This window comes from Lynx rufus, unplaced genomic scaffold (genome assembly GCF_022079265.1).
Source record: "Lynx rufus isolate CCGP_SWC_20201006 ecotype Redwood Valley unplaced genomic scaffold, mLynRuf1.p SCAF_3, whole genome shotgun sequence".
Lineage (NCBI taxonomy): Eukaryota > Metazoa > Chordata > Mammalia > Carnivora > Felidae > Lynx > Lynx rufus.
Genome location: NW_025814845.1, coordinates 147517853 through 147544617, shown reverse-complemented (window position 1 = coordinate 147544617; position 26765 = coordinate 147517853). Strand labels below are relative to the sequence as shown.

Genomic DNA, 26765 nt, shown 5'->3' with positions numbered 1-26765 from the left:
CAATAAATTTCATATTAAACAAAAAAGATGTGGAAACTCTCAATGTCTGTCAATGAATGAATGGATAAAAAAAACTTTGGTATAAATATACAATAAAAAAATTATTCAGCCATAAAAAAGTAAAAAAAAAAATAAGCAGTGTCCTTTTCATAGTCTATTTAGGGCCATCTCCTTCTCAGTTTTGTGCTTTTTGTTGGTGATTTCATGGTTTAAAATGGCTCCCAAACATAGTGGTTAAGGGCCGTCTAGCGCTCAGAAGTGTGAGAAGACTGGGCCGTGCCTTATGGAGAAAATACTGGTGTTAGACTGACCTCCTTAAGGCATGAGTTCCAGCGCTGCTGGCCATGAGTTCAATGTTAAGCTGCAACACTATATGTTAGATAGGGTGTTCTTAGAAACAAAACACACATATATCAAGGTTAGGTATTGATCAGTTAATGAACCGATGTGACCGGAGTCTCACAAGAACCTAACCCTGTGCTTGCCCTAGGAGCAGTGCCTCTGTCTGTATGTATTCCTAGCCCCATGCTCACGGTGACTTCAGAGAACACAAATACCTTGGTAACAAGGACTGACTGCATAGCAAAATGCACACGAACAGAAATTCAAGTTCACCAATAAGGACGGCTACAAAAAGTCCGCTATAAAGTCTGTCATGCCTTTGCACCGCCCACTATAAAGGGAAAGCATGATAGGTGGATGAATTTTTGTCTTATGGGCTAATGCTGCCGGCTGTGTTGTAACTGCAAGCAACTTGCAAAGATTTAAGAGACAGAGACAATCACATTCTCTCAATTAAAATGAAATTCATGCTTTGAAAACAATTATGATGATGCCAGAGAATAGGACTTTAACCAGGAGGGCCATAAAAAGGCAGGGTAAGTGAGGAACATTCTGTAAACTACTCAGGGATACCTTATATAATAAGGAGGTGCCTGAGAATTACAGGAAGCTGCCAAGAGAAGCAGGACCGAGTCAGAGAAAGAGAGGTCTTTGCCACTGAGCGGTGGGAGTAACCAAGAGCCTGCCACTCAGAAATCCATCTGTTACACCGACAAACCTACCCTTTAAAGAACAGTGTGGTCTCTTGCTTAAATGACAGTCTACGCTATAAAGAGATGCTTAGAGTTAAAAGAAAAATCGGGTTAAAACATTTCTAAGTTTAGAAATGACAAAGGTGCTTATTATTATGAAATATTTACAGACCTAAGCCCTACAGCCCTGATGCATCTTCCTATTTTCTTCACCTAATGATACCAATGATAGATTCATCACCCAGTACTTTTGAGCAAGTGCTTCTTTACTGTGTGCTACATCAGGGACTCCCTTTATGTTTTCTCACTGTCTTTAGGACTATTCCTCCTCTCGCACAGTAGAACGGCAGGATGAAAGACAAAGACGAGGCTGGAAGCACACACCTAGCATGACGGGACCTATGTAGGAGACAAAGCTTCTTACCCACCAAGGACGAGGGTGGCTTCCAACCACTGGGACCTCCCTCCAAGCAGCAGGGCTCATGTTACCTACTGTTTTATGCCTTCACGTTCTTTGGCACATTTCATCCTCACGATAATGTTATGAGCCAAGTATTTTACCCATATTTGCTAGAAGAGGCCAGCAAGGTTCTCTAAATGTCAACTATCGTTCAACTCTGTGTGGGATCTCCAAGAGGTACTTCCTGTGCACTCATGAGCTCAGCACTCTCAGGTACAACATAGTGCCCCCTTTTGCCTCTAGCTCAGGATCATCAGGGGGTGCCCTGTGGCGAAGGGGACTCAGCTCCTGTGAGGCTGGTCCCACCGGTGCACCTGCTATAAGTCAGGGACGTGTCGAGGGCACCTGCCAGGCTGTTCCAAGGCCATGGTTTCGTGTTGTTTCAGGACCCGCCGGATGATGATCTGCCACCAGCTTCGACACACCCTCGAGCGTGGGAATCTGCTGTCCCAGAGTTCTGCAGACATTCTAGCGAATGTTTTTTCGTATCGTCTCCTTGGTACTTGAGTATAAATGAGTGCAGCGGCCAGGCAGGGAGCACGATCTAAATGACAGGCACTGTACAAACACTGCTCCTCTGCTCTGGGACCACACTCAGGTGCCTTTCTGTTCTCTCCTTGTGATGGCTGCTTCTACATTAGATTTGAGCAGAGACCCTTGTTGCAAATAGTTGGGATTTTAAACGCCTACGTTTGAGGGGACAGTCACTCTGGAACTTGGAAACATACGCTCCTTTTGTTTCTAAGTATAAAAACGTTAGTACTATAAAAATGTCTCAAATATTAAATTTAAAATGACTGCTCTGGGGGTGCCTGGGTGGCTCGGTCAGCTAAGCGTCTGACTCTCGATTTCGGCTCAAGTCGTGCTGTTGTTGCGTTTCCTGCGTTCGAGCCCTGCGCTGGGCTCTGCGCTGACAGAGGAGAGCCAGCTTGGGATTCTCTCTCTCCCTCTCTCTCCGCCCCTCCCCAACTCGTTCTGTCTCTCAAAATGATAAACTCAAAAATTGAAAAAAAAAATAAATCAAAATAACTGATCTGATAAACAGACCTTCCTGATCTTTTACCTGGTGTGGTAAATAATCCCAGAGACTTGCATGCACCCCTGGCCGCCACATAATCCTGGATGCGTACTCTTTGGACTTCCGGTTCCTTGTCCACAAAATGAAGAAATGGTACCGGAGACCCCCCTGGCTCCATTTAGCTCTAAAATTTTGAGTCTACGAAATTCGTAATGTCTTATGAGCACGATTCTTGAAGTGTCCAAGCCGTGCCCTTTAGAAGCTGCCACGTGGCTCTGAAAGTGCCATCTTGCGCACTTGGCTCCCGACCGTCGTGATCAGCAGCTTATCCGCGCCGTCTGAGGCGTGAGAGGAAATCAGACACCCGGAGGCAGGATGGTGACGGAAGGGGCAAAACCAAGGACGGGAGTGTGTGGGAATCCAAGGTAGCGTGAGAGGAGGAGGAGGAGGAGAAATAAGGGCCCACACCGCCATCGCTACAGCCATAAACAGCGCATCCTTGCTGCCTACGTGGTGTTAGCAGGGTGCTAACCGTACCATGAGCCTTAGGTCAAGTAGAAGAGGCTGGTGAGGGGTGGGAGGGAGGGGAGGATGGGGTGGGAGGGAGGGGAGGGCGGGTGATGGGTAATGAGGAGGGCACCTTTTGGGATGAGCGCTGGGTGTTGTATGGAAACCAATTTGACAATAAATTTCATATATTGAAAAAAAAAAAAAGAAAAAAAAAGAAAAGACTGCTGAGGCCGAAGCACAAGGTACGGAGGGAAGTATAGGGAGTGATGAGCTTATACAACAAGTTTTTGTTTTTGTTTCTTTAGGTTCAAAAAAGTGTGAATATATGTACATAAATGTATGGGAAAAGAACTTGACGAATATTCAGCAAACAGCAGCTGCCTCTGGAATGGGAGAGAGGGGACTCTCACTTCTTAATCGAGGTGGCAAAATGGGTTTCCTCGACTCCCCGGAGGTGACAGACAAAGGTCAACAGGAAGAGACATTCGCGCAGCAGGACTGGATCCTAGAGGTGCCAGCAGGGTTGAGTTTGGCAAAATAAAACGGCTGAGTGCCTCCTCGCTAATCCGTCCCGCTCCCCTTCCTGCTCCTGGGGAAACCAAAGAGGGCTGAGCCTGGTATCCTGGCAGCCAGTCTGTTCCCTCTGCCAGGCTGGGCATAGCGTTGAGGGGCTGGATATCAAGTGCAAGTGCTGCCAAACAGAGCATATACTGCTAAGGTGCGGGAATCAAAGCAGCGCTTGCCTCTGCTTGGCTACCGCATGGCTTAAGCTAACAGATCCGGTATCTATTGTTACTTTCCAAGAAGAGCTGTCGCACCTGGCACCGGCCCAGGAGCTGCCAGGCTCCTCAGCTCTTCCAGGAAGAAGAGGCAATGCCAGGACAGAAAGCACTCTGCTAAGCTGGAGTGGGAACAGCTGCACACCAGCTGCTTTGCTGGCTGGTTCTATTCAGCTTTTGTATCTAGAGAAACATTGTGGAAGACCCAGGGGAGAATGTAGTAACATAGAAAAAAGTAATTTGTAAAGGGAAGGGGCCTTGGAAGATGGTTGGTGGTTTCCAAACTGCATTCAGGAGCCTGGGGTTTCAAGGAGGTGCAAAGACCCAAAGCGGAAAGTTATGAAGAAAGTCACTTGAAGGAAGGATTCTGGGGGTTGTGTGGCCAAAAACACTGAAAATCCCTTTTTACAGATAAGGAAAATTGAGACTCAGAGAGGGCTACGTGGGGTGTGTTCTCAAAGAACTCATTCTATATGAGGACAGAGATATGAGAATCAATAACAAAAGTGTATACACATATATTGTACTTTATAGTGAACGCTGATGAGTAACAGACTTAATTCAACTGTCTTGTAGAGTTAGCTTTTTCTGATTTCATTGTGTATCTATTTAAAGTTTTACAGTCATGGGGCGTCTGGGTGGCTCAGTCGGTTGAGTGTCTGACTTACGCTCAGGTCATGATCTTGTGGTTCATGAGTTTGGGCCCCGCGTCGGGCTCGGTGCTGACAGCTCAGAGCCTGGGGCCTGCTTCGGATTCAGTGTCTCCCTCTCTCTGCCCCTCCCCCACTCGTTCTCGTTCTCTCTCTCTCTCTCTCTCTCTCTCAAAAATAAACATTAAAAAAATTAAAGTTTTATAATTATTAGAATAGGAATAATAAGCACCGTCTGATTACTCAGGTATTATACAAAAGATATTCTTTCAAAAATGGAAGGGTAGGATGGAGTGAAAAAAAAAATTAAAGGATCCCCTCCAGTCGCTAGATTTTCCTCATTAAAAATTTGGTCCTGGGGTGCCTGGGTGGCTCAGTCGGTTAAGCATCTGCCTCTTGATTCTGGCTCACGCCATGGTCTCAGGGTTTGTGAGTCGGAGCCTTGCATTGGGCTCTGGTACTGGTAGCCTGGAGCCTGCTTGGGATTCTGTCTCCCTCGCGCTCTGCCCTTCCCCCACTTGCTCTCTCTCAAAAGAAAAATAAACCTAAAAAAATTTGGCCTAAGACTAATTTTAACTTCATAACTTAATTACAATACATAGGATAAAATACCAATAAAATGGCTTTTTTTTTTTTTTTTTGGTCTAGTAATTTGCTAAAGAGTAAGGTTTTGAATGGAATGGCTTTGCACATGTGCCGAACCAAAGAGCTGGCAGTTTGGAAGCTAACTTAGCTCATCTGTATAATGTCTGATCAGAAATTATCACGTTACTGCTATTGGCCTCATTTTATGATGCACTTAGATGACGTATTGATATCTATCCTAGTATTTGCTCTAGACTTTAATAAATATAAATAACTTCTGGGCCCTCTGCTGTGAATTCCTGAAATATCAAAAAATGCTCAATACAAAAATATTATTATAACGAAGTATCTGGCCAATACATTGTTGAACTTTGAATCCTTGGTCTGAATTCCTGTTTACTCCCATGAGATAACTTCTGAATCATTTAAATGATTATGATACTAAGCTACTCCAAATTTGGAGGCTGGCTGCATCGTACTGTCTAAAAACATTTCTGTCCCAGGAATGGTAAGGCTGGCCATTTTTTTTTTTTATTACTTTATCCATCAGTCCCACGTAATTAGTCCGGTGATAGGATCTCATACTATCAGGTCATCTACCCTTTTGCAGATGTTCTAGCACTTCTGTAATATAAAGTTCTTTATCAGTTAATTAAAATAGCGTTCAATTAAGTTTTGGATTAGGTAAGCATCATAATTATCTGAATCATCACTAACCATGGAATCTGGTAAAACTTCCAATGAATCAGGTAGAAGAATTCCAGCTTAACTTTATAAAATAACATTATGATCTGTCAGTGATCAAACTGAAGACTTGAACATGACAATTATTTTTCTGAAGGCTCATTTTTATTATTTATCTAATTTATTCTAAAATCTATGACAGCGCTGCTTGAAGTATGATCCACACAGATCCCTAGCATCCCCAAGACCCTTTGACGAGCTTGGTTAGGTCAAAATTATTTTCATGATATTATGACCTCGATGCCCTTTTCACCGTGTTGATACTTAACTCTGATGGGGCTTTGGCTGATACAACGGCTGGGATCCCAGCACAAATCAAGGTAATGGCACCAAAAGGTACTTGTGTTCATGATATTCCTCATCAACACACAAAACAAAAACAATGCCATCTACACGGAATGTCCTTGATGAAGCAATAACTCTTCCTAGAGTTTTAATTTATTAATTTTGTTAAGCCCATGCCTTCTTAATATTCTGTGAGACAAAACGGGAAGTATGCTAAAAGGACTTCTGCTACATATCTAACTATGATGGTTGTGGCAAGGAAAAGCACCTGTGTAACTGAGTTCCAAGGTGAACTCGTCAATTTTCTCACAGCCTGCAATGTTCACTTGAAAGACGCAGTGGATTAAACTAAGGTCATTCAGACTCGGTTATCTGGCATTTTCTCAAATGTGAATGAAAGGAACCTGTCACTTCAAGGAAAACAACTGACATCATTTGTTTCTGAGGATAAAACTTGAGCTTTCAAGCAAAAGTCAGAATTTTGGAATTATGCCAGCCTCCCAGGAGATAAAGCCATTTCTGATGAGACTGATGAGGCTATATATGATGAAAGTGTCAAATTTCATTACATTTGAGTATTTGGAAAATCTGCATTACGCGGGATGCTAATATTTGGAAGATCTGCGTTACTTGTGATACCAGTATTTTCCCAGTGACAAACGCATGATGTTACATCACTCGAGGGTAGAAGACTCACTAACGTGCAAGATACACTAACAACAGAGTATTACTGTTCACCTGTATGGTTTCAGATTCTACACTGCAATTACTACTACCTGTTGCGTTTTGGTACAGTGTCAAGGAAGAATATCGACAATTATCTGAAAAGGCTATTAAAAATACTCCTCTTTTCCAATTACGTATATGTGCGAGGCCAGATTTTCTTCATATATTTCAACCAAAACAACATACGAGCATAGACTGAATGTAGAAGTAGATACTGGAGTCTAGCTACCCTCCATAAGCCAGGCATTAAAGAAATTGGTAAAAATGCAAAATAATTCCACTCTTATCATACTTTTTTTTTTATTTTGGAAATTTTATTTTTCAAGAAATGTGTTAACATGTCATGGGTTTATTATTAATTGAATAAAACTTCTGCTTTAATTTCAATATGGTCAGTTTTGATAGGTAGGTCCCACGTAATAAAAGCCTAATAATTTGGGGCTGTTAATAATTTCTAAGCATGTAAAGGGGGCCTGAGACCAAAAGGTGAAGAACTTTTGGTCCATAGGATCCGAACAGGCCAAGTCGCTCAATAGGTATTTTGTTATATGTTTTACTTTTACATCATTCGTTCTGATACCTGCTGATACGTAATTAAAATATCAGTGCTTTAAAAAATAATTAAAAAAATAAAGTATCAGTGCCTTACAATGGTCCTAGTAAGTATATTATAAAATTATCTTCACAGGTTAATATATAAGCATTGTCAATATTTTTCCTATTCCTTAGAATAATTCCCTCCAACGAGTATTAGTAATTATCCAGATTTTTTGAAAAAAAGGGCAGGGGGATAGAAATAAGAGATAATTCAAGAGGAGAATGGGTTGAACAACTTAGAAAAACGTTCAGACAAAATGCACCAAATTCTGAAAGTGTCATCAGTGGCCACCACTGACTGAAAGGTGGGATTAGATAAAAGGCAGGATTGTTTTGTTTTGTTTCAAATAGTGGAATAAAGGGTGGCTCCCTGCATCGAACCCCCCGGTATTTGTTACACGGAAAAAAAAAAAGTGAGAGAAAGAGGTATCCCTATATCTGTGAATGATTACTGTAATGCCACTGCTCATCTTCAGATATATTCTGCCATGATGTAGCCCAAGACCCCTCCCAGAATCCTCCAGTTCTAACAACTGATTGCATTTTACCAAGGACCAGGTTTTCCTATTGTTTGGCTCATTCGATCAACCTGTGCTTATTCTTATCCACAATGCTATAAACGTGATCTTGGTTCCTTCCATTGTATTACCACCCACCCCCCCACCCCAATGTTACCTTAGAGCCTCTTAATCAGGGGAGAGATTTTGCCCTACCCGGGCCATGTGGCAAACTCTGGAGACATGTTTGTCTTGTCACAACCAGAGACAGGGGTGTGTGTGCTACTGGCATCTAGTGGGTAGGTGACAGAGATGCTGATATACATCCTACAATGACAGCCCCCGTGACAAAGAATGTGATAGAGCGGAGACTGAGAAACCCTGACTTAGAGGAAAAAAAAAAAAGGTCTGCAAGAATGAAATAGAAAGTCTTTGCCTTTTACCTTTTCCTAACTTTCTCCATTTTTCCCTTTAAGAAAGTTAACACACTGTGGTGTCCTGTAACGTAACCCCTTGGCCATTGATTAGTTGAGCATCGCCAACAAGGCAGCGTGCTCCAGAAGCCAGATTTTGAATCCCGGAGCCACCATTGTACAGTTACGTGACCTTTAGATTACCTAGTCCTCTGAGCCTCAGTTATGGCACCTAAAAATACAGTGGAAAAAAAAATATATGAGGAGGTTTCAATATGGTGATAAAGATTGGAGACAGTGCATTAAAGCCCCTGGCACGCTGCCGGACATCCAGTAGGTGCTCAATAAATGGACAATGCTATTGATCCTGTCATTTAATGAGGACCCTCTGTCTTCACTACCTGCTACATCAGAGAAAGAAGGGAGCAAAGCACCGTCACAGTGACAGAACTAATTCCGTGCAAGTGGAAGACATGCTTACACTGCATTTCAAGGGACTGAGAAATCTTTCCAAAAAAACCCCCCAAAACAAAAAAACGCCCTACATATAAACAACTATAAATAAATGCCCAATGGCTGGAACCTGCCCTTCTGTGTCTTTTTAGGTCTATGTCGTATGTCCCCCAGCACACCCTTAACTCCAACCCGTCCTGCCCCGGCCCCCCACCCCCAATGTCAGGCATATGACTGTGGAGGCAGAGGCTAGCGTCACATGACAGAAGACAGAGAAGGTTAAGAAGTAGCCAGATCTAATCTAGACGGTTTCACTGATTGAGTTTATGCTTCTTCTTTGCTTGATTTTAAGTAAGACGACCTGGGGGCACCTGGGTGGCTCAGTCGGCTGAACGTCCAACTCTTGGTTTCCGTTCAGGTCACGATCTCACGGTTCAGGGGTTCAAGCTCCATGTGGTGCTCTGTGTTGACAGCATGGAGCCTACTTGGACTGCCTCCCTCTCTCTCTGCCCTTTCTCTGCGTGCACGCTCTCTCTTCTCTCTCTCTCTCAAAATACACACACTTAAATTTAAATAAGTACCTGATGGTACTTTCCTAATAAGATGTGGTTCACACACACCTCCACAAAAACTTCTATGAAAGAGTTTTTCTGTTTTCCTTCAATGCTCCTTTCCTATTCTCTCATTCAGAGAAGAAAGAGAGGGATAAAGATCTTCCCAGGAAGGGACCCGCACCAGCAGTCCTGTAGCAGAGTGTGTTGGGGCTCTGGAGGGAGCTCCTGCCTCACAAAAGATGAAACAGCAGCCGGCCATTCACATTTGCTTTCGGTGAAGACTTTACAGCTCTTTCCTTTAAAGAGACAGCAGTGCATCTCCAGGGTCTTAACATGCCGTTTAGATGCTCAAATCTTTCTTCTCCAGAGCCCTTTAGCCTGGTTTTTGATTTGCTCACTGGGACCTGCTATCCTGAAGAATGAGTGGATATTTTTCTTTTGGTTAGAATGGCAGTGCTCATTCTGAAATAAGTTAAAAATGTGATTTTCCTCCTACACATGGACTACGTTTTGGAGAGTGGAATCTCCCTGTCTGATGGCATGAGGAGGAAAGCAAAACTATGGGCCATTGCCTAGTGATACGCTAGAAGATATTACTGAATTTAAACTGCGGTTTTACATAATTTTAACTCACGCAATTACCTTGACTGCTTTTTACTTCTTAGCATGTCCACCTTACATGTCGCAAGAATGATAAAAAAGCAATTCTATTCATGACATACTAAGTGCATTTTTTACATGGTCAGCTTAAAGTGAGCAAAGGTAGGTTATAAGTGCATTTAAAAAAAATTTTAATATTTCTTTGAGAGAGACAGAGAGACAGCACGAGCTGGGGAGAGGCAGAGAAAGGGGAGACACAGAATCCGAAGCAGGCTCCAGGCTCCGAGCTGTCAGCACAGAGCCCGATGCGGGGCTCGAGCCCACAAGCCGTGAGATCATGACCTGAGCTGAAGTCGGACGCTTAACCGACTGAGCCACCCAGGTGCCCCTATAAATGCATTTTAAAAGTTGCATAACAAATTATTCATCTTACTACTTCTACAATCCTTGCTTAAGAAAAAAATATTGGTACTTGATGATCCTGCTTTACAGCTCTGCCCAGGGACTTGTCTTTACCCTGAGGGAGTGGTCAAAATTGCTCCACAGACTGAGGAGTAGATATCGGTTTGAAACTCAATCAAGAGGAAGGAAGGTTTTGAGCTGGTTCAACCACTTTTAAAGACTGTCATCTCTCCCAGATCCTACTTTTTGCTTCTCTCCCAAACTGGTCCTTTTTATCAGATATCCCAGAGGTATCTGCATGCGTATGTGTGAAAGGCGTGAGGCTGTCATCTGTGGTTTTTATAGCTTATCGTGGCAGTAGTGAGTTCTGGCTCTAAACTGGGCAAAGTTTTTCCCGAGTGCGTGGCCCAACGAGAGTATTCCCTTACTGAGCGCTATCTTCCAGAATGGTTGTGGGGTTTCCAGAATAAATAAGGGGTAAGGTTCTTCTTTTCCTTAAATGTTGATTTATGTGTGGCTTAGCAGTTAACCAGTTTCACGTACATAATTGATCTTAAACGTGGAAACACCTTACAATGACTTTGCAATCATACTATGCTCCTATGTCCAGAAGTTTAGCTTTAACTACCATTTAGGTAAAAATTCAGACACTTCAGCTACACTACTAGATAGGCAGACAGACAGACAACTCCCGGTAAAACTCTGTTTTGCAAAATCATGTATTTAAAAAAAAAAAAAAGGAAAGGAAAAGAAAATAGGACTTAAAGGAAAAATAGGGACAGGACCAGACCACTCAAAACTGAGGGAATGTTGGGACCACATTCCCCGAGGAAAACAAAATCAATCAGTGTAGTTAAAAATCACCACTGACGTGTGCACTTAGCACCAAAGGCCTCCTTTGCAGGCTTTAAGCCCACGGCTTGTGTTTTCCTTCCTGTAGGTCCCGGGACCTTCACCAATCAATTTCCTCTCAGCTTCTTTGGATGCACCGGCAGCTTCCCTGGACAGCTTAATACAGTGGCAAGTGTAGTGCATCTTGAAGCCATTAAACCCCCCATTTCTTGCCCGAAAGAAAAGTATTTCAGCAGGATTGTGGGCTTTGTTCTTAAGGTCTTCATAAATATATTGCTACGGTGGCCACTTTGTGAGGAGCCTCGCCCTCGATCACTTCCAAACATTAACATGCAGGAGCTCTAGGAACCGTCAGGACTTCCCCACTGAATTGATAACCATTTCTCTTACCGAACACACGAGAGCCCACATGCATTAAGGAGGCACACGCTGTAACGAGCAGGCTGTAGCTAATGGTCCTGGCTGCATCTGCTAGTCTGAGCTGCTAAATTACCAGAGCGGGTCATGCCAACCCTCTGCGGGAAGGGCTGTGTGTTGTGACAGCCACACTGCGCGTGGCAGGCCTGGATCAACGTCTGGAACTCTCCTTGGTGAGGAAGTGATAACCTTGTGGCAGAGGACAAGGACTAAACACTTTGAAATGACTGGTAGCTCCAAAACTGAGATGCTTTAGTAGGAGAGGGAACAAAAACCATCCCTGAACCATGGCAGTGCTCCTCATGGGTGGGAAACTTATCATAAAGAGGATTAAAAAAAAAAAAAAAAAGGCAAGATATTCCTGAAATTGTCTGTCATTGGGATGTTATGGGATATCTAGTGGTGCCTCCATATTTTTCTTTTTTTTAAATATTTACTTTTGAGAGAGAGAGAGAGACAGACAGACAGATAGTACGAGCAGGGGAGGGGCAGAGAGAGAGGGAGACACAGAATCTGAAGCAGGCTCCAGGCTCTGAGCTGTCAACACATAGCCCGACATGGGGCTCGAACCCACAAACTGCGAGATCATGACCTGAGCTGAAGTCGGACGCTCAACCGACAGCCACTGAGGGGCCCCTCCATAAATATTTTTCTAACTAGCCTGCAGGGAACTTATTCTGAATTGCTGGTTGGGGGCGGAGGGCTGTGAAAAAACAAAAACGAGCAACCTGAGTCTATAATTTTTCATCAGGCATATCTTACAGTTTTGTAAGGCTCGTGGTGGGGATGCGAGGGAGGGGGGCGCAGATAAGGGCAGGGGAAATGAAGCTAAGTCCGCTTTTAATAGAGCAACTTGGAAAATGACTAACGAATGGGAAGGACCTTCTCAACCAAATGAGGTCTTGGCAGGAGAATCTCGCGACCAAGGGAAGTGAGCCATCCCAGGACTCCAGCAAGGAGAGAGGGGCACTCCAGATGGCTGCTACTCTGGTAATCGTGGCTTAGAGCACATTCCCTCCATTTCCAGGTTTTGTAGGCTCACTTTATGAACGTGCTACCTTCTCAACTGCTGTTGAAATTGGGGTGACATAAGTTACCCCCGATCTCTGTAATAATTCCGCTTGGGCTAAAATCCATGTCGTCAGCCAGGAGCTTAGACAAAAATCAGCTGTGCCACCATCATTGAGAAAACTCCAAAGTGCAAAGCGTGTGTGTGTGTGTGTGTGTGTGTGTGTGTGTGTTCATAGGTAGGTGTTTAGAGGAAAAGGAGAAACTAAGCAACACAACACAACTTATTTTTAAAGTTAATCTGGAAAACCTCTGAACTCATAAAAAGTAGCTTCTGAGGGCAAGCATTTTCAAGCCAGTTAGAAAGTGATATTTTTGGGACAAAAAAGAAGGCATATGTCCATCACGGGTCATCTGAAACCAATTTCAAATGTGCTTCTTATGGCCTGGATCTAAGGTTGCCAAATTGTGGTTTGAAAAATGAGACATATCTTGGGCCATCTATGAGAGAAAAGGACAACGTGTTAATAATTGTGATCAGTGCAGTGTGAACGGGGTCCACCATATATTATGATAATAGAATTTGGGACAAAGTGCTGAAATACATGTGCATATATACACATATACACAGGTATATACGTGCATATATAGATATACATGTATATATAAATATATATATGATTTACATATTATTCTAATAATTCGTTTTGACCTCTTATGACCAGCTCCTTAGAGTTTTAGGTACCTCTCACTGAAACCTACGGGTTGTACGTGGAAACTGAAATTTAAAAACAACTATATCGTTTCAATTAACTCAATGTTTTAAAAATAGCATCTGCTTTTTCTGAATTTTTTATTTTAATTTTTTATTTTCAAGAGAGGGAGAAAGAATATGCACAAGCCAGGGAGAGCGAGAGAATTCCAAGCGGGCTCCACACCCACAACCGTGAGATCATGACCTGAGCTGAAACCAAGAGTTGGACACTTTACCCACTTAGCCATCTGGGCGCCCCCAAAATAGCATCTGTTTTATAAATTATAGCACTATATTTTAAACAAACACATCAGTGAGTGAAAGCTATTAACACGAACAGAGAAAGAAAAAAGCTCATGATCACAATTCACCTTAAAATTAGAGTAGAAGCATGAATATTTTGCTATCAGGTAAGAAGACAACTGTTTGGTGTATAAGTCATGAGTGTAAATGTAAAATATCTTTAAAAAAAAAACCCTTCAATTTCCCACAGACAAGCTTAAGAAAGGTATTAACAATTAATCATATTAACATTTGTATAGCTCTTAGAATTTTTGGAGCACTTTAACATCTCTGTAAATGCAATGAAGATAGCTTTCTACAAAATAAAAATGCAATTGGTGTGTAGGTAGGAGGAAAGGTTAAATATTAGAAGCAGATGAGTTTGCTCAGCAAGTCAAAATATTTGATTCATTTGTTTGAAACAAAATAGCTCAGATGATATACCTCTGATTGTCTGCCTTCTTGGGCAGAAAAAGGGCAAGAATAATTTCCATGTATTTGTATCAGCAGCTAGTTCATAGTCGGGGAAAGAAAATCCGGAGCTTTATTTCAAGGAAATCGAACATATTCACAAACAGACTTTTCTCCCTCTTCCCAGGAACAGGCTCCTCATCCTGATGGGTTGGTTCTGCATGAATTCATCTAAAGCTGGGGGGCAGGGCGCCTGGGTGGCTCAGCCATTAAGCATCTGACTTCAGCTCAGGTCATGATCTCACGGTTTGGGAGTTCAAGTCCCACATCTGGTGAGCTCCAGCCCCGCTTCGGGTGAGCCCTGCTTTTCTCTCTCTTTCTCTCTCTCTCTCTGCCCCTCACTCACTAGTGCCCTCCAAATGAATAAACAAACAAACAAACAAACATACATATATATAAAGCAAGCAAGCAAGCAAGCTGGAGGGGAAAAGTGGTTTAGATAACTGAGCTCTGGGCAGAGCAGTGAATAGTGCCATCCTTTGTGTTACTGCCCTTGGATTTATCTTTGATTCCTCCTTCCACTCCGTCAAGCTGCCAAGGCCCACTGATTCTAACTCTTCTATTCTCTTACCTCAAGTCTCCTTCTTCTGGTTCTGTAATCTTCGCTGAAGTTCCGGCTCTGATGCTACTAACCCACCAACGGGTCTCCACTCCCAATCTACTCTTGACACCTTTACCAGTCTGATATTCCTAAAGTTCTCTTTGTAACCTTCAGTGGGTCTTTCCTGACCACCAGTCGGTATAGACTTTGTGAATGGCACTGTGATCTTCCGCACATGACCAAACCTATCATACCAGCTTCTCTACATATACTTCCTGATCCCAGGTATACTATACCACTTGCTTTCTTTCTTCTTAGTCAATGCCTACCTTTACGTCTTCTGAACTTATAACTCTTCCTGGGGAAACCCTACGCATCCTCCAGGCTTTGTCCTTGGTGTCCGCCCCATCAAACTTTTTCTGACTCTCCTGTAACTTGACATGCCCCTCACTCCTCTGAACCATATCATTTTGCTCAGCCCTCTCCTATGACCCTTATGCTATGTATTTCTTGCCCTTCTCCCCAGGGGCGGATGGGGAGCCCCCTGAAGGCAGGGACTGTATTTTGTCTTTACTGTATCTCCTGATGGGTTAGCACAGTGTGTTGCTTATTGGAGATACTCAATATCTGTTGAACTGTGAAGAAAACGGAATGTGTTTTTTATAGAAAATACGTGTGAAGGCAGGTGAAGTCATCCTTGGATCAAGTCTCTAAAAAAGAAGCAGGCCTCCAGTTCACTCAAAATACAATTACTCACTCTTTTAACGAGCAATCAACAGCCAGTAAATTACTCAGCCAGTGCATGTAATTCAAAGCTGTAACATACATAAGTATGAGTCATGTTGGCAGCTGGGCAGTTCTGTCCTGCTTCTAAGGTAGAGAACATTCATCTGAAAAGCCTGTGGAGCAGGCACAAGAATGAACAAGTTAACCACAGGGTCAGATGTCACAGCTGGACAAACAGCCCCAAAGCTTGGTTTCTAAGTTTGGCAGGTGGCTCATTTAAACGTCCGATGGAAGCAAGAAAACAAGGCTGATAAGGTCTATCTGCCAAAGCTGCAGAAAGTCAGCAACACCAAGCCAGTCTCTGGTGGGCTCTGTGTAACGTATTTTCCGTGAGGGATGAGCGTGAGGGACCCTGTGTCTGTGTGATATGGATGCATGCTACGTTTTCAGTATGTTTCCAGTAAAAGAAGAAACGTGCTAATATGCAAATTGGATAAGACGCCAAATTTAGGGATGTTTTATTTGTTGTCAGTCTGTTTATAAATTCTTAAGACTATTTACATCCTAATTTATGAATAACTCTTAGAAATTATTATTCTACACTGAATTTTCAGCGTTCAAAGAGGAACGAAGCCTATCTCTCTTTTTTAACTCAAGTTTAAAAAATAATCTGGACTCAGTTAAAAAAAAGTTTCCGGGGGTTATAATGTTTTGAGTATTTTGAAGCATAAAAAAAAAAGTTTTCTCACTAACATAGAAATATTTAAGAGGGGCTTAGGAGCATTTGATGAGATAGCCTTGGGTCCTTTGGCTTGACTGGGGACACAACCCTTACAAGAATGATACACAGAAACATGCAATATCCTATTTCTAAGCACTTATGCAAGAGAAAAGAACATGGAAAACAATCAGCCTATGACATGAAAGAAGGAAGGGAGGGAGAGGAAAGTAAAGAAGGAAGGACAGATGCAATGAGGAGAGCAAGAAAGAAAGGATGGGGGGAGGGAGGGTGGGAGAGAGAGAGAGAGGAAGGAAGGAAGGAAGGAAGGAAGGAAGGAAGGAAGGAAGGAAGGACGGACATTATAGGAGAGCAAGGAGGACCCAGAGAGATGGGAGGTTCCAGTCGCAATTGCTGTGTCTAAAACATTTATCAAAGGAGAGGTGAAGGCTTTGCCATCATGGAAGGTACAAGTAGAAGTGAGATGAAGATAAGGCCGTGTGTGACATTTACATTTTCCAAAAAGCAACAGAGGACCTCAAAGTTAATAGTATCTGAAAATATTAAAATTTTGACATGAAGATATGTGATCTGAAGAAAGTGCCACCGCAATAATACAAAAATAATAATAATAAAGTCAAGAACACTTCAGTTTCTTTCTTTCTTTTTTTTTTTTTTTTAAAGAAAGGCAGACTGCCACGTGCAGCGCCTCATTTGGATGTGTCTGGAGTCTTGGAAGCTTGACTACCCTACGTTCTCCTACAAATGGACCTTGAGAGCTTGTTTGGAGGTTCTAGCAGGGGAGCGCAGCTACTCGTATACCCTTGACCGAAGAACGGTCCTCCTCTATCAGGGAAGGTCGTCCTCTTCGACCGAGCGCGCAGCTTCGGGAGGGACGCACATGGAGCGGTGAGAGAGGAAGGGGACACCCGCCTAGCCAGCCAGATCAGCCGAATCAACCCTGGCGATCAATGGGGTGACAGATGTCGCAGCCAGATCGCCCTCACATCCCAGAACACTTAAGTTTCTAACACCAGGCCTGTGAAAAAACACTTTTAACCTATTACGTCATTTAATTCTAGTGCCAATCCTGGGAGACAGGTGTTGTTAGACCCATTTTAAGGATCAGGTAACTGAGGGTTAGAGAGGGTAAGTAACTGATCTAAGATCTCACATCTGGTAATGGAGCCAAGGATTGAACCCAGCAGATTCCATTCATTCATTCACTCATTCATGGTCTCAACAGATATTTACTAACTGGGTGTCAGTTACTGGAAGCAACTGGTGAAGAAAAGAGATACATTCCTTACTACCTTATCATGTAGTAAGAAAGACAGTCAATAAACAACTAAATAAATCAGGATCTATATAAATTTGATCAATTATAAAATTAGACAAATACTATGAATGAAATGGCCAGAGAGCGGTATTAGAAAATAAAGCATGGCATTATCAACTAGGCAGCATGGTTGGAGAGGTTCCACTGAGACCTAAACGATGGCAAGGAGCCAGCCACAAGAAGGGGAAAAGCATTCAAAGAGGAGGGAAGAACACATCAAAGAGACCGGAAAAGGTCAGCCTGGCTAGAGCATGCTGGGCCAGGCGGCACAGTAACGAGAGGAGGTCGTCAAGGGAGGGAAGGGTTGAGGCTGCTGGTTAGAAGTCGGGGTTATATTTAAGTGCACTGGGAAGGCAAAGCATTGTTGTAGATAAGCTAGATCTTCATGGTTCAAAATACCACACTGGCTTCTGTGTGAATATGGAGGAGGAGAAACCATGAAGGAGACTCCTACAGGATTCCAAGGGAGACGATGGTGGCTTGGACTTGGGTGGAGGACTTGGGTGAATGCACCTCAGAAATAATCTGAGACATATTTTGGTGACAGGAGCTAGAAGCCTTGCAGATTAGAACGGATGTGAGGGGTGAAGGACAGGGAGACACAGAGGCGGACGCTAATCCTGTGTGCTTCTGCATTATAGGACATTTGATTTTCTTAGCATATTTCTCATATGGAAAAACGAGCTAGATTTATATTGGTGTTTTTAACAATCTTTTATAAATAGTTCACGTGCTAAAAATCTCTGTTTCTACACTTAGCTCACCCACTGACTGTAACGACGCACTGAGGCATATCACCTGTGAAAAGACATACGGTGAGGTGAGGTGAGGTGAGGTGTGGTGGAAACATAGGGCTTTCACACCAAACCACCTTGCGCTGAACCACGGGGCAAATACAAAGAAGTCAGAGCTCCAAGCTTCAGACTTTACTTACACAGGTAAGAACTCTCTCACAGTTTGGTTGTGCGAATTAAGAGAAACTATAGTAAGTCCTGGCAGGGAGTAGAAAGTCAATAAATGTTACTCGCTGCCCACCCCCTTCCCTTCCCTTCTCACTGATGAGAATGCCATCAATAGGTTCTCAGAGAACCTTCTACAACACAGATCAACAGTATGATTAAGTGCTATATTTTAGTTAACTGGGACACACTCCAGATAAGGGACTGCAGAGCCTCTTCTGGGTCCTAAAGAATACTGGCGTGGCAGTTCCAACTCTGTTAACAGCCACCCTTAGCCCCTGACTGGGGAGGTACAGGACACCCAGTTAAATTCAGGCTTCAGATAAACATCAAAGTATAAGTATGTCCCATACACTGTTTGGGATATATTTAGACTGAATGTTTTTCGTTGTTCATCTAAAATTCAAATTTAACGGGTGTCCCTCTATTTTTATTTGCTAAATCTGGCAACCTTATGACTAGGCAAGCCTCTACTTTGATTTGGAATAAATTGAACCCGGATGATTCTTCCTTCACAGTCCTTTGAGATGTTCTAGCTCTTCTCTGGAAAAGAGGTTAGGTATCTCGCCACCATGGTTCTATACTTCTATTCCTTCAACTTTCTTTGCACATTTCATTCACCCCATCTCACTCTTACAATAAATATATGAATGTCCAAAGTCTACTAAGTAGGACTACGTTAGGTATAGAATCTTTTCAGTGACAGTGACAAAAGAATGCTGTTGTGGGGTCTGCACGTGTGTGCATAAAGGTGTCAACCTCTTAAGATAAAGATATATGAACAACACAGCAGAATACATTGAGAGTTTTCTAGTAGCATGGAATTAAATTTGCATCTATGTTAATGGAGGCTACTTAGATCCTGTATGAGTAGAATCGGTTCAGAAAAAGGTTTGAGTTCATCCCATAACCACTGTCTATCACAAGTTAAGAGCTGGAAATCCTGTATTTTAAATCAAACTACATGAAAATAATGTGAAAGTTTATCTGTTTGGGCGCTCCTTTTGCATATGCTCAAGAGTTTCAATTTTCAGTTGCAGCACTGAGAAAAAGAATTAAGGGAAACATCAGTATCTAGTTAATTATGGAAGACATCTAAAGCAGCGTTACTATTTGTTATTATTCCACAACAAGACAAGGAGCTTGATCCAGAATGAAAATCAACACATCAAGAAAGTTTTGTCATTAAAAAATTGTCACTTGTACTAAACAAAGTATTTAACAGTTGGTTTACACTTTGGTACAAGTTCACGTTCTCATTGTGGATTGGTAACAAAAAATTCACGGACCGGTGCCAGTCCAGCGACATTTGCGTAGCACTGATGTAAAACCCGCAGAATTTTAGATGTCATACCTTCAATCTAATGGCATAAATGAAGTGATCTCCTCCTTCTGGCCATTTTGCGGACCGAAGAGCCTTTTACCTCCTTGAAATAAAGGCAAAACTATTTTCTCCATCCTAACAACCTAACTAAATATCTATCAAAACAATAGTTGCCCCAGTTTTAGAAAGAAGAGGATGTGTGCTTACTCTTCTTGTCGTAAGTCATTGACGCTGCGGTCCAGTGAGATCATGTCACTTGCCACCATGTTAAATCCAAACTCTTTAATGCTGGCTTGAACTGCATGTTTGAATTCTGGTCCCAAAACCAATGGCTTGGCTTTCTCTCCAGGGCCACCAACCACTCCATGAGGCTCAGGTTCTTTGGGTTCAAAGTTACCGAGGATCCCTGGGCGTAGCACAGGATCTCGGTAGGTGAATGTCTGAGGCTTAAATGTGAGATACTGCCTCTGTATTATGTCTTTCTGGTTATCTCCTCCAGCATGGTGCTCTTGTTCATTTCTCGCCTTGTTTTTTCTTCTAATAGACTCTAAGTCCACTTCTACTCCTTCAACATGAGGCCATGGTACCACAGGTTTGAATCTGTCATCCCCAGGAGCTAATCCATTGCCTCCTCGGTTAGGCATGGGGTTATTGACATCTCTGTCTTCCTATACAAAAGGGAGGGGGATATACAATGAGTACATGAAGGCAAACCACAGCAGAGTTTATGATACGAATTTTCATGTTCATAAAAGGTTGAGGCAACAATAAAATGATTTAAAATGTTAAACAGAAGCAGGCTATTGATCAGGACTTCCCATTAAAAGATATCTTTTGGTGGGGGGAGGACATTCCAAGAAAGACTCTTTCTTTGCCTTACCATTCCAAAATAAATGAATGGATGCATTTTTTTTTTTACTTCTCCCCTTCTAAAACAAACTTTCTATCAAAGACTTCTTAATAAAGCACATAGTTATGGATTAAAGCAATGGGATTCTAGGAACTTTGACAAAAAAAGGACATTTAATAGGTCATGTACAATATGTGGTTTTCCCAGATGTCTGGTATATGATAAATAGAACTATTTGTCAGTAATACAGCCATATGGTGGCAGTGGTATTAGATGCCACCCATCACTAGGCTGGCTTCGGGCCTCTAATGGCAGAGGGAAAGGCAGGGATATGCAGTCAACAGTCAGTATTTTCTACCAAGTGAGAGTGTAGCTGAATTCAGAACTATAAAAAAATGAACAAAAACGCTAATGACTAAGCAAGTCAGTTCAGGCTTTTAGACCACACCCAATACCTAGTTTGCCCCATTCCGGAGGCAGCCCAAGTCAAACCAGCTTTTGCACATCAGGATATTCCTTAAGGGCTGCCTCGCTTTTCTGTGTGGACCTTCCTCATCACCAATGCCAAGCTTTCCGTCAGAAATCCTGAGTGCTTCTGCTTCTGAGCTTTTCTATGTGAAGTTTTTGCTAAATCACTACCGTTCTTTGCACAGAGCAGTGTTTCTCAACATTAGCATCACCTCAGTGGCTTTAGACAATCCTGAGGTCTGTGTCCCACCCCCCTCAGGCTTTGTGATTTAATTGGTCTGGGCATTCAGAGTTTTAAAAGCTCCCCAAGTGATTTTACTATGCCTCCAAGCTTGAGAACCTCTACCTTAAAGGAAGAGCTGCTAGCTATAATTAGACAAGAGGATTATTGAGTATGCACAGCTGGGGAGGCAAGGTGAACTTAGAACTGCAAAATAGGCTAGCAGGTCGGCCGTTTCACTGCACACTACAATTATCTGATTCCTTCACAGATTCATAATCGAGTTAGTGCCATCGGACCAAGACGTGTCGACAGTGGTAGAGCTACCTTGAAGAGTTAAGTTAAAGACTTTAAAGAGTACAGAAGGTGCCAGGTATGATGTTGCGGCATAGGATGCTATCTGCTGGCAGTTTTAGAAACAAAGATCTCTTCAGAAAGCCAGTTAATCTGGGTTGCCCGGGGGGTTCAGTCAGTTAAGTGTCCGACTCTTGGTTTTGGCTCAGGTCATGATCTCAGGCTTCATGGGTTCCAGCCCCGCATCGGGGTCTCTGCTCTCAACGTGGAGCCGAGTTTGGATCCTCCGTCCCCCTCTCTCTCTGCACCTCCCCTGTTCATGTGCTCTCTCTCTCTTTCAAAACTAAACCAAGAAAAAAAAGAAAGAAAGAAAGAAAGCCAGTTAATTCAAATGTGAACTTAGTTCAAGAGTTGGTAATAAGGGCTAACGATTGATTTGAGGGGTGTCAAAAAGGAATTTAAAAAAATGTCTTTGTTTAGGTAATGTAAGCACATGATAGAAAATTCAAAGGATCCAAAAGGGCATATAGTGAAAAACAAGTTTTCCTGACCCCCCCTTCTATAGAGGCAACCATAGCCAGCACTCAGTGAATCTTTCTAGAGAGGTTATATGCATGTATAAACGTACATATGTATATGTAACACAACATTTTAACATGGGACATAGATTTTAATTGGCTCATTAATTAAAAAGGAAACCTGTACGATGTTACAAGTGGTTCAAAGGTGAATCCAAAGAACAAATATCTAAATATCAAGAATAGGGCGCCTGGGTGGCTCGGTCGGTTAAGCGTCCGACTTCGGCTCAGGTCATGATCTCGCGGTCCGTGAGTTCGAGCCCCACGTCGGGCTCTGTGCTGACAGCTCAGAGCCTGGAGCCTGTTTCAGATTCTGTGTCTCCCTCTCTCTCTGCCCCTCCCCTGTTCATGCTCTGTCTCTATCTCAAAAATAAACGTTAAAAAAAATTTAAAAAAAATATCAAGAATACTGCAAAGAATTTACAAATAGACACAAAACTGGTAACATGGGTTAATATCTATGAGGCAATAACCAATTGTACTCCACGGTACACAATTTCAATTTCAGGGGACAAGAATCTTTTGCATTACCATCAGTTTTCCATCATTTCTAGCACTGTAAAACAGCCCAAAGATACTGAAAGGGCAAGATAACCTAGAAGCTGAGCCAGATAGTACACCTAGTAATCTTTTGGGCCCATTTCAAAGCTTTTCCAGAATGTTCCTCCTGTAACACAAAACTAATTATAAAATTCACACTCAGCCTGATTACAGAAATGTGATACCTTTCTTCAGGCATGTGTAGGTAGATAAGGCTTCTGGATCAGCCTTCTAATCTTCACACACCTCAGGAGCAAGGACTTAGCTGGAGCCTAACCTGTGAGCCCTACTGATTCTGATGATGGAAAAAGTGTTCCATGTCTCCAATTCATCTCCTGGCTCTTTCCAGAAGAGAAGTGTTGTGGCAGTGTTGTAAGGAAATTCAAATAGAAAAATCATTACAGGGGCGCCTGGGTGGCGCAGTCGGTTAAGCATCCGACTTCAGCCAGGTCACGATCTCGCGGTCCGTGAGTTCGAGCCCCGCGTCAGGCTCTGGGCTGATTGCTCAGAGCCTGGAGCCTGTTTCTGATTCTGTGTCTCCCTCTCTCTCTGCCCCTCCCCAATTCATGCTCTGTCTCTCTCTGTCCCAAAAATAAATAAAAACGTTGAAAAAAAAAATTAAAAAAAAAAAAAAAGAAAAATCATTACAAAACTCTAAGATACTGGACCCAAACTGTTGATGTTGAACGAAGTATAGCACATACAGAAGAAAGACAGTCTCCCCAACCCCGACTTTTCACATCAAGACTCTAGTGAGTCATTAACTGGAAAGGTAAAAAATGAGGAGAAGGAAATGCCAATAAATACAGAAAAGTAGATTGGACAGGTCATTGGATGTCAACATCCACAACCATAGCATCCACTCTGTATGTTGCCTAAAATTCCATAAAGGGAAAAGTGCATATTGGAAGAGTATGACACACAATAGTACCTAAAATCTTAGTATGTGAATAAATGCATACTACGGTTTAAGCTGGCTTATGCTAATGGAAAACTTGCAAATTTAAATATTTCTCAAATTCGCCCACCCCACCAAGAGAATATTTAACGGATTTAAATGTCATGCTTATCTTCCTCCAAAAGTTGATCTTTTCTTTGATTTAAGGGTTCTCTTATATTCCACTCTTGGTGTCCTTTCTAGTTCTGTTAGAAGTCTACCTATCACTCCAGGGGCACCTGGGTGGCTCAGTCGGTTAAGCATCCGACTTCGACTCAGGCCATGATCTCACGGTTCATGGATTCGAGCCCCGCATCGGGCCCTGTGCTGACAGCTCAGAACCTGGAGCCTGCCTTGGATTCTGTGTCTCCCTCTCTCTCTGCCCCTCCCCAGTTCACACTCTGTCTCTGTCTCTCAAAAATAAATAAAAATGTTGAGAAAAATATTTAGAAGTCTACCTATCATTCCACCTTTATTCTGGGTTAGGTCATTCTTTTCCAAGCATCACGACCCGATTTACACTGACCATTCCTGCATCCCATTTCCTGAGCCCACATCACACTTCTATCTCCAAACCTTACAGTTGGTTGCTTCCTAAATTTCTACTTGTATCATTCTTATTATATCTACTTATATCAATCTGGCACTAAATTTCTACTTATATCAATCTAGTACCTAAGTTTAAGATACCCCAAACTGAACTTACATTTACTTCACATCACAAACCCATTTCAATTACTGTCTTCCCTACTTTGGAAACTGGAAGCACCATCCACTCAACTGATCAGATCCAGAGCCTGCATTTCATCCGCAGCTTCTTGTTCTCTTTTATCTACCCTACTGGTATCCAATCAATCACTAATACCTATTAATTCCTATTGTCTTTGTAGCTCCTGAATCTGGCCACTTCTGTCCATTACCCTCACTGCCACTGTTTGAGTTCAGACCACCCTCACTTCTTAACAGGATTACTATAAAAGTGATAACTGATGACTATGAACACTATGTTCTAAGTATTTCATATATATATGCATATATATTTCATATATTTCATATATATTTCATATATATTTCATACATATATTTCATATATTTCATATGTATTTCATATATATTTCATACATATATTTCATATGTATTTCATATGTATTTCATACATATATTTCATATATTTCATATGTATTTCATATGTATTTCATATATATATTTCATATATTTCATATATATATTTCATATATGTATTTCATATATGTATTTCATATATGTATTTCATATATGTATTTCATATATGTACTTCATATATATACTTCATATATATACTTCATATATGTATTTCATATATGTATTTCATATATATATTTTTTTTCACCAAGAGTTGGTTCTGTGATTACCATCCCTATTTTACTGATAGAAAATCTGACAGAGGGGCGTTTGGGTGGCTCAGTCAGTTAAGCGTCAGACTTCAGCTCAGGTCATGATCTCATGGTTCGTGAGTTCGAGCCCCGCATTGGGGTCTGTGCTGACAGCTCAGAGCTCGGAGCCTGGAGCCTGTTTCGGATTCTGTGTCTCCCTCTCTGTCTCTGCCCTCCCCACTCATGCTCTGTCTCTGTGTCTCTCAAGAATGAATCAACGTTAAAAAAAAAAAAACAAAAAAACCTGACAGCGAAGTTACTTAACATCAGAATCAGTACATGGTAGGGCCAAAATGTAAATCGAGAAGTCTGGCTCAAGAGTCCATGCTCTTAACCACTCTACTGTAGTGCTTCTCATTTTAATGCACGCACTTACTGTCTCTCTTCATTATTTATTCTACACAGCAGCCATAGTGACTTTCCTAAAATTCAAATATGACCATGTTACTTTCCCAATTTACAACACTCCACTGCTGGCCCACTTCCCTCAGGAGAGTTTATATTCTTTAACCAGGTTAATAAAGCTTTTCAGGGTCCAGCCTGCACTTACTTCTTCACCATACCCTCTAGAGGAGGAGTTAGTTAGCTTTTTCTGTAAAGGGTCAAGTAGTGAATGTTTCAGACCTTGCAGACCACAGGGTTTCCAATGCAATTATTCAAGTCTGCCATTATAATGCAAAAGCAGCCACAGATACATAAATGAGTGGGTATGGCTGTGTTCCAATAAAACTTTACTTACAAAAAGACAGGCAGTAGGATGGATCTAAAGCCACCACTCCCTCCCAACCCCTGCACTAGACTAAGTTCTGTGAAAAGGTAGGCGCCATGTCTAAAGTGTGAACCATCGCATTCCCAGTGCTTACCCTGGCACATAATTCCTCAATTATATTTACTGAATAAATTAATGAGTCCCAAAATTTCTCCTTTGGTTATGAGAGAGACTCTAAGAAGAAAAGGAAAAGAGAGAATGGAGAATATGGAATGGGGAAGAGGGGCTTGGATCCCTCCAAGCCAGAAAAACTGAACTTGCTCACTTCTTGAAGCCTGTTATGTCATTAAATCTGAAAGCAAATAGGAGAATGGTCTAACCCCAAGTCAATTAAAAATAGTCATGTCAAATCTTAATGTTATAGGATTCAAAAAATGGCCACAAAGCAGTGTAACACTCAATTTCCCCGAGAAGGAAAACTACATAGTACTTCTTCCTGAGAGTGAATGAGAATCAGTAGATGACTTTGCGACTCACTGGCACTATATCATCTTCATAAGCACAAGCTGATTTACTCTATGGTCAAAAATCAATAAATCACTGTTGACTAGACATGGAAAAGAGACTCGGTAGATAATTGCTTAAGATCACTATGTTCCTAAAGGTGGAAACTAAAAAGGATAATCACTCACCATCAGACGGAAATATGGGATTATCAGAAATCAGGTCAGACTATTTACTTTCCATCTTACAATTTACAAAGTTCCCCCTTCACCCCCAGATTCTACTTATGTGTGGTATTTTTCCAAGATGGCCATGCCTTGGTAGGAATATGAATACAAAGGGATTTAGAGAAATAGTCTTGAGATATAAGCTTGTTTGGATTTCAAATTATAGGTGAACCTAGAAGACTTAAGCTCTCATTGACAAGCTTCTGCAGTCACATGGTCGCCTGAGAAATTATAATTTAGCTTTAGGAAGTAGTCACCACTAACAACATTCACACTATTTGGTTATCATGCTGCATGAGCCACAGAACTTAAAAACATAAGTCAAGGG

The 26765-nt window shown here is 42.0% G+C and overlaps 1 protein-coding gene across 2 annotated transcripts in view; it reads right to left on the bottom strand.

Annotated features, from left to right (window-relative positions):
• GALNT7 (polypeptide N-acetylgalactosaminyltransferase 7) overlaps positions 1–26765 on the bottom strand; it is a 146994-nt gene that overhangs the window by 45912 nt on the left and 74317 nt on the right. For both annotated transcript variants that reach the window (XM_047091031.1, XM_047091030.1), the window contains exon 2: positions 19906–20366. In XM_047091031.1, coding sequence (XP_046946987.1) covers positions 19906–20366 — 461 coding nt within the window. The remainder of the gene's footprint in view (positions 1–19905; positions 20367–26765) is intronic.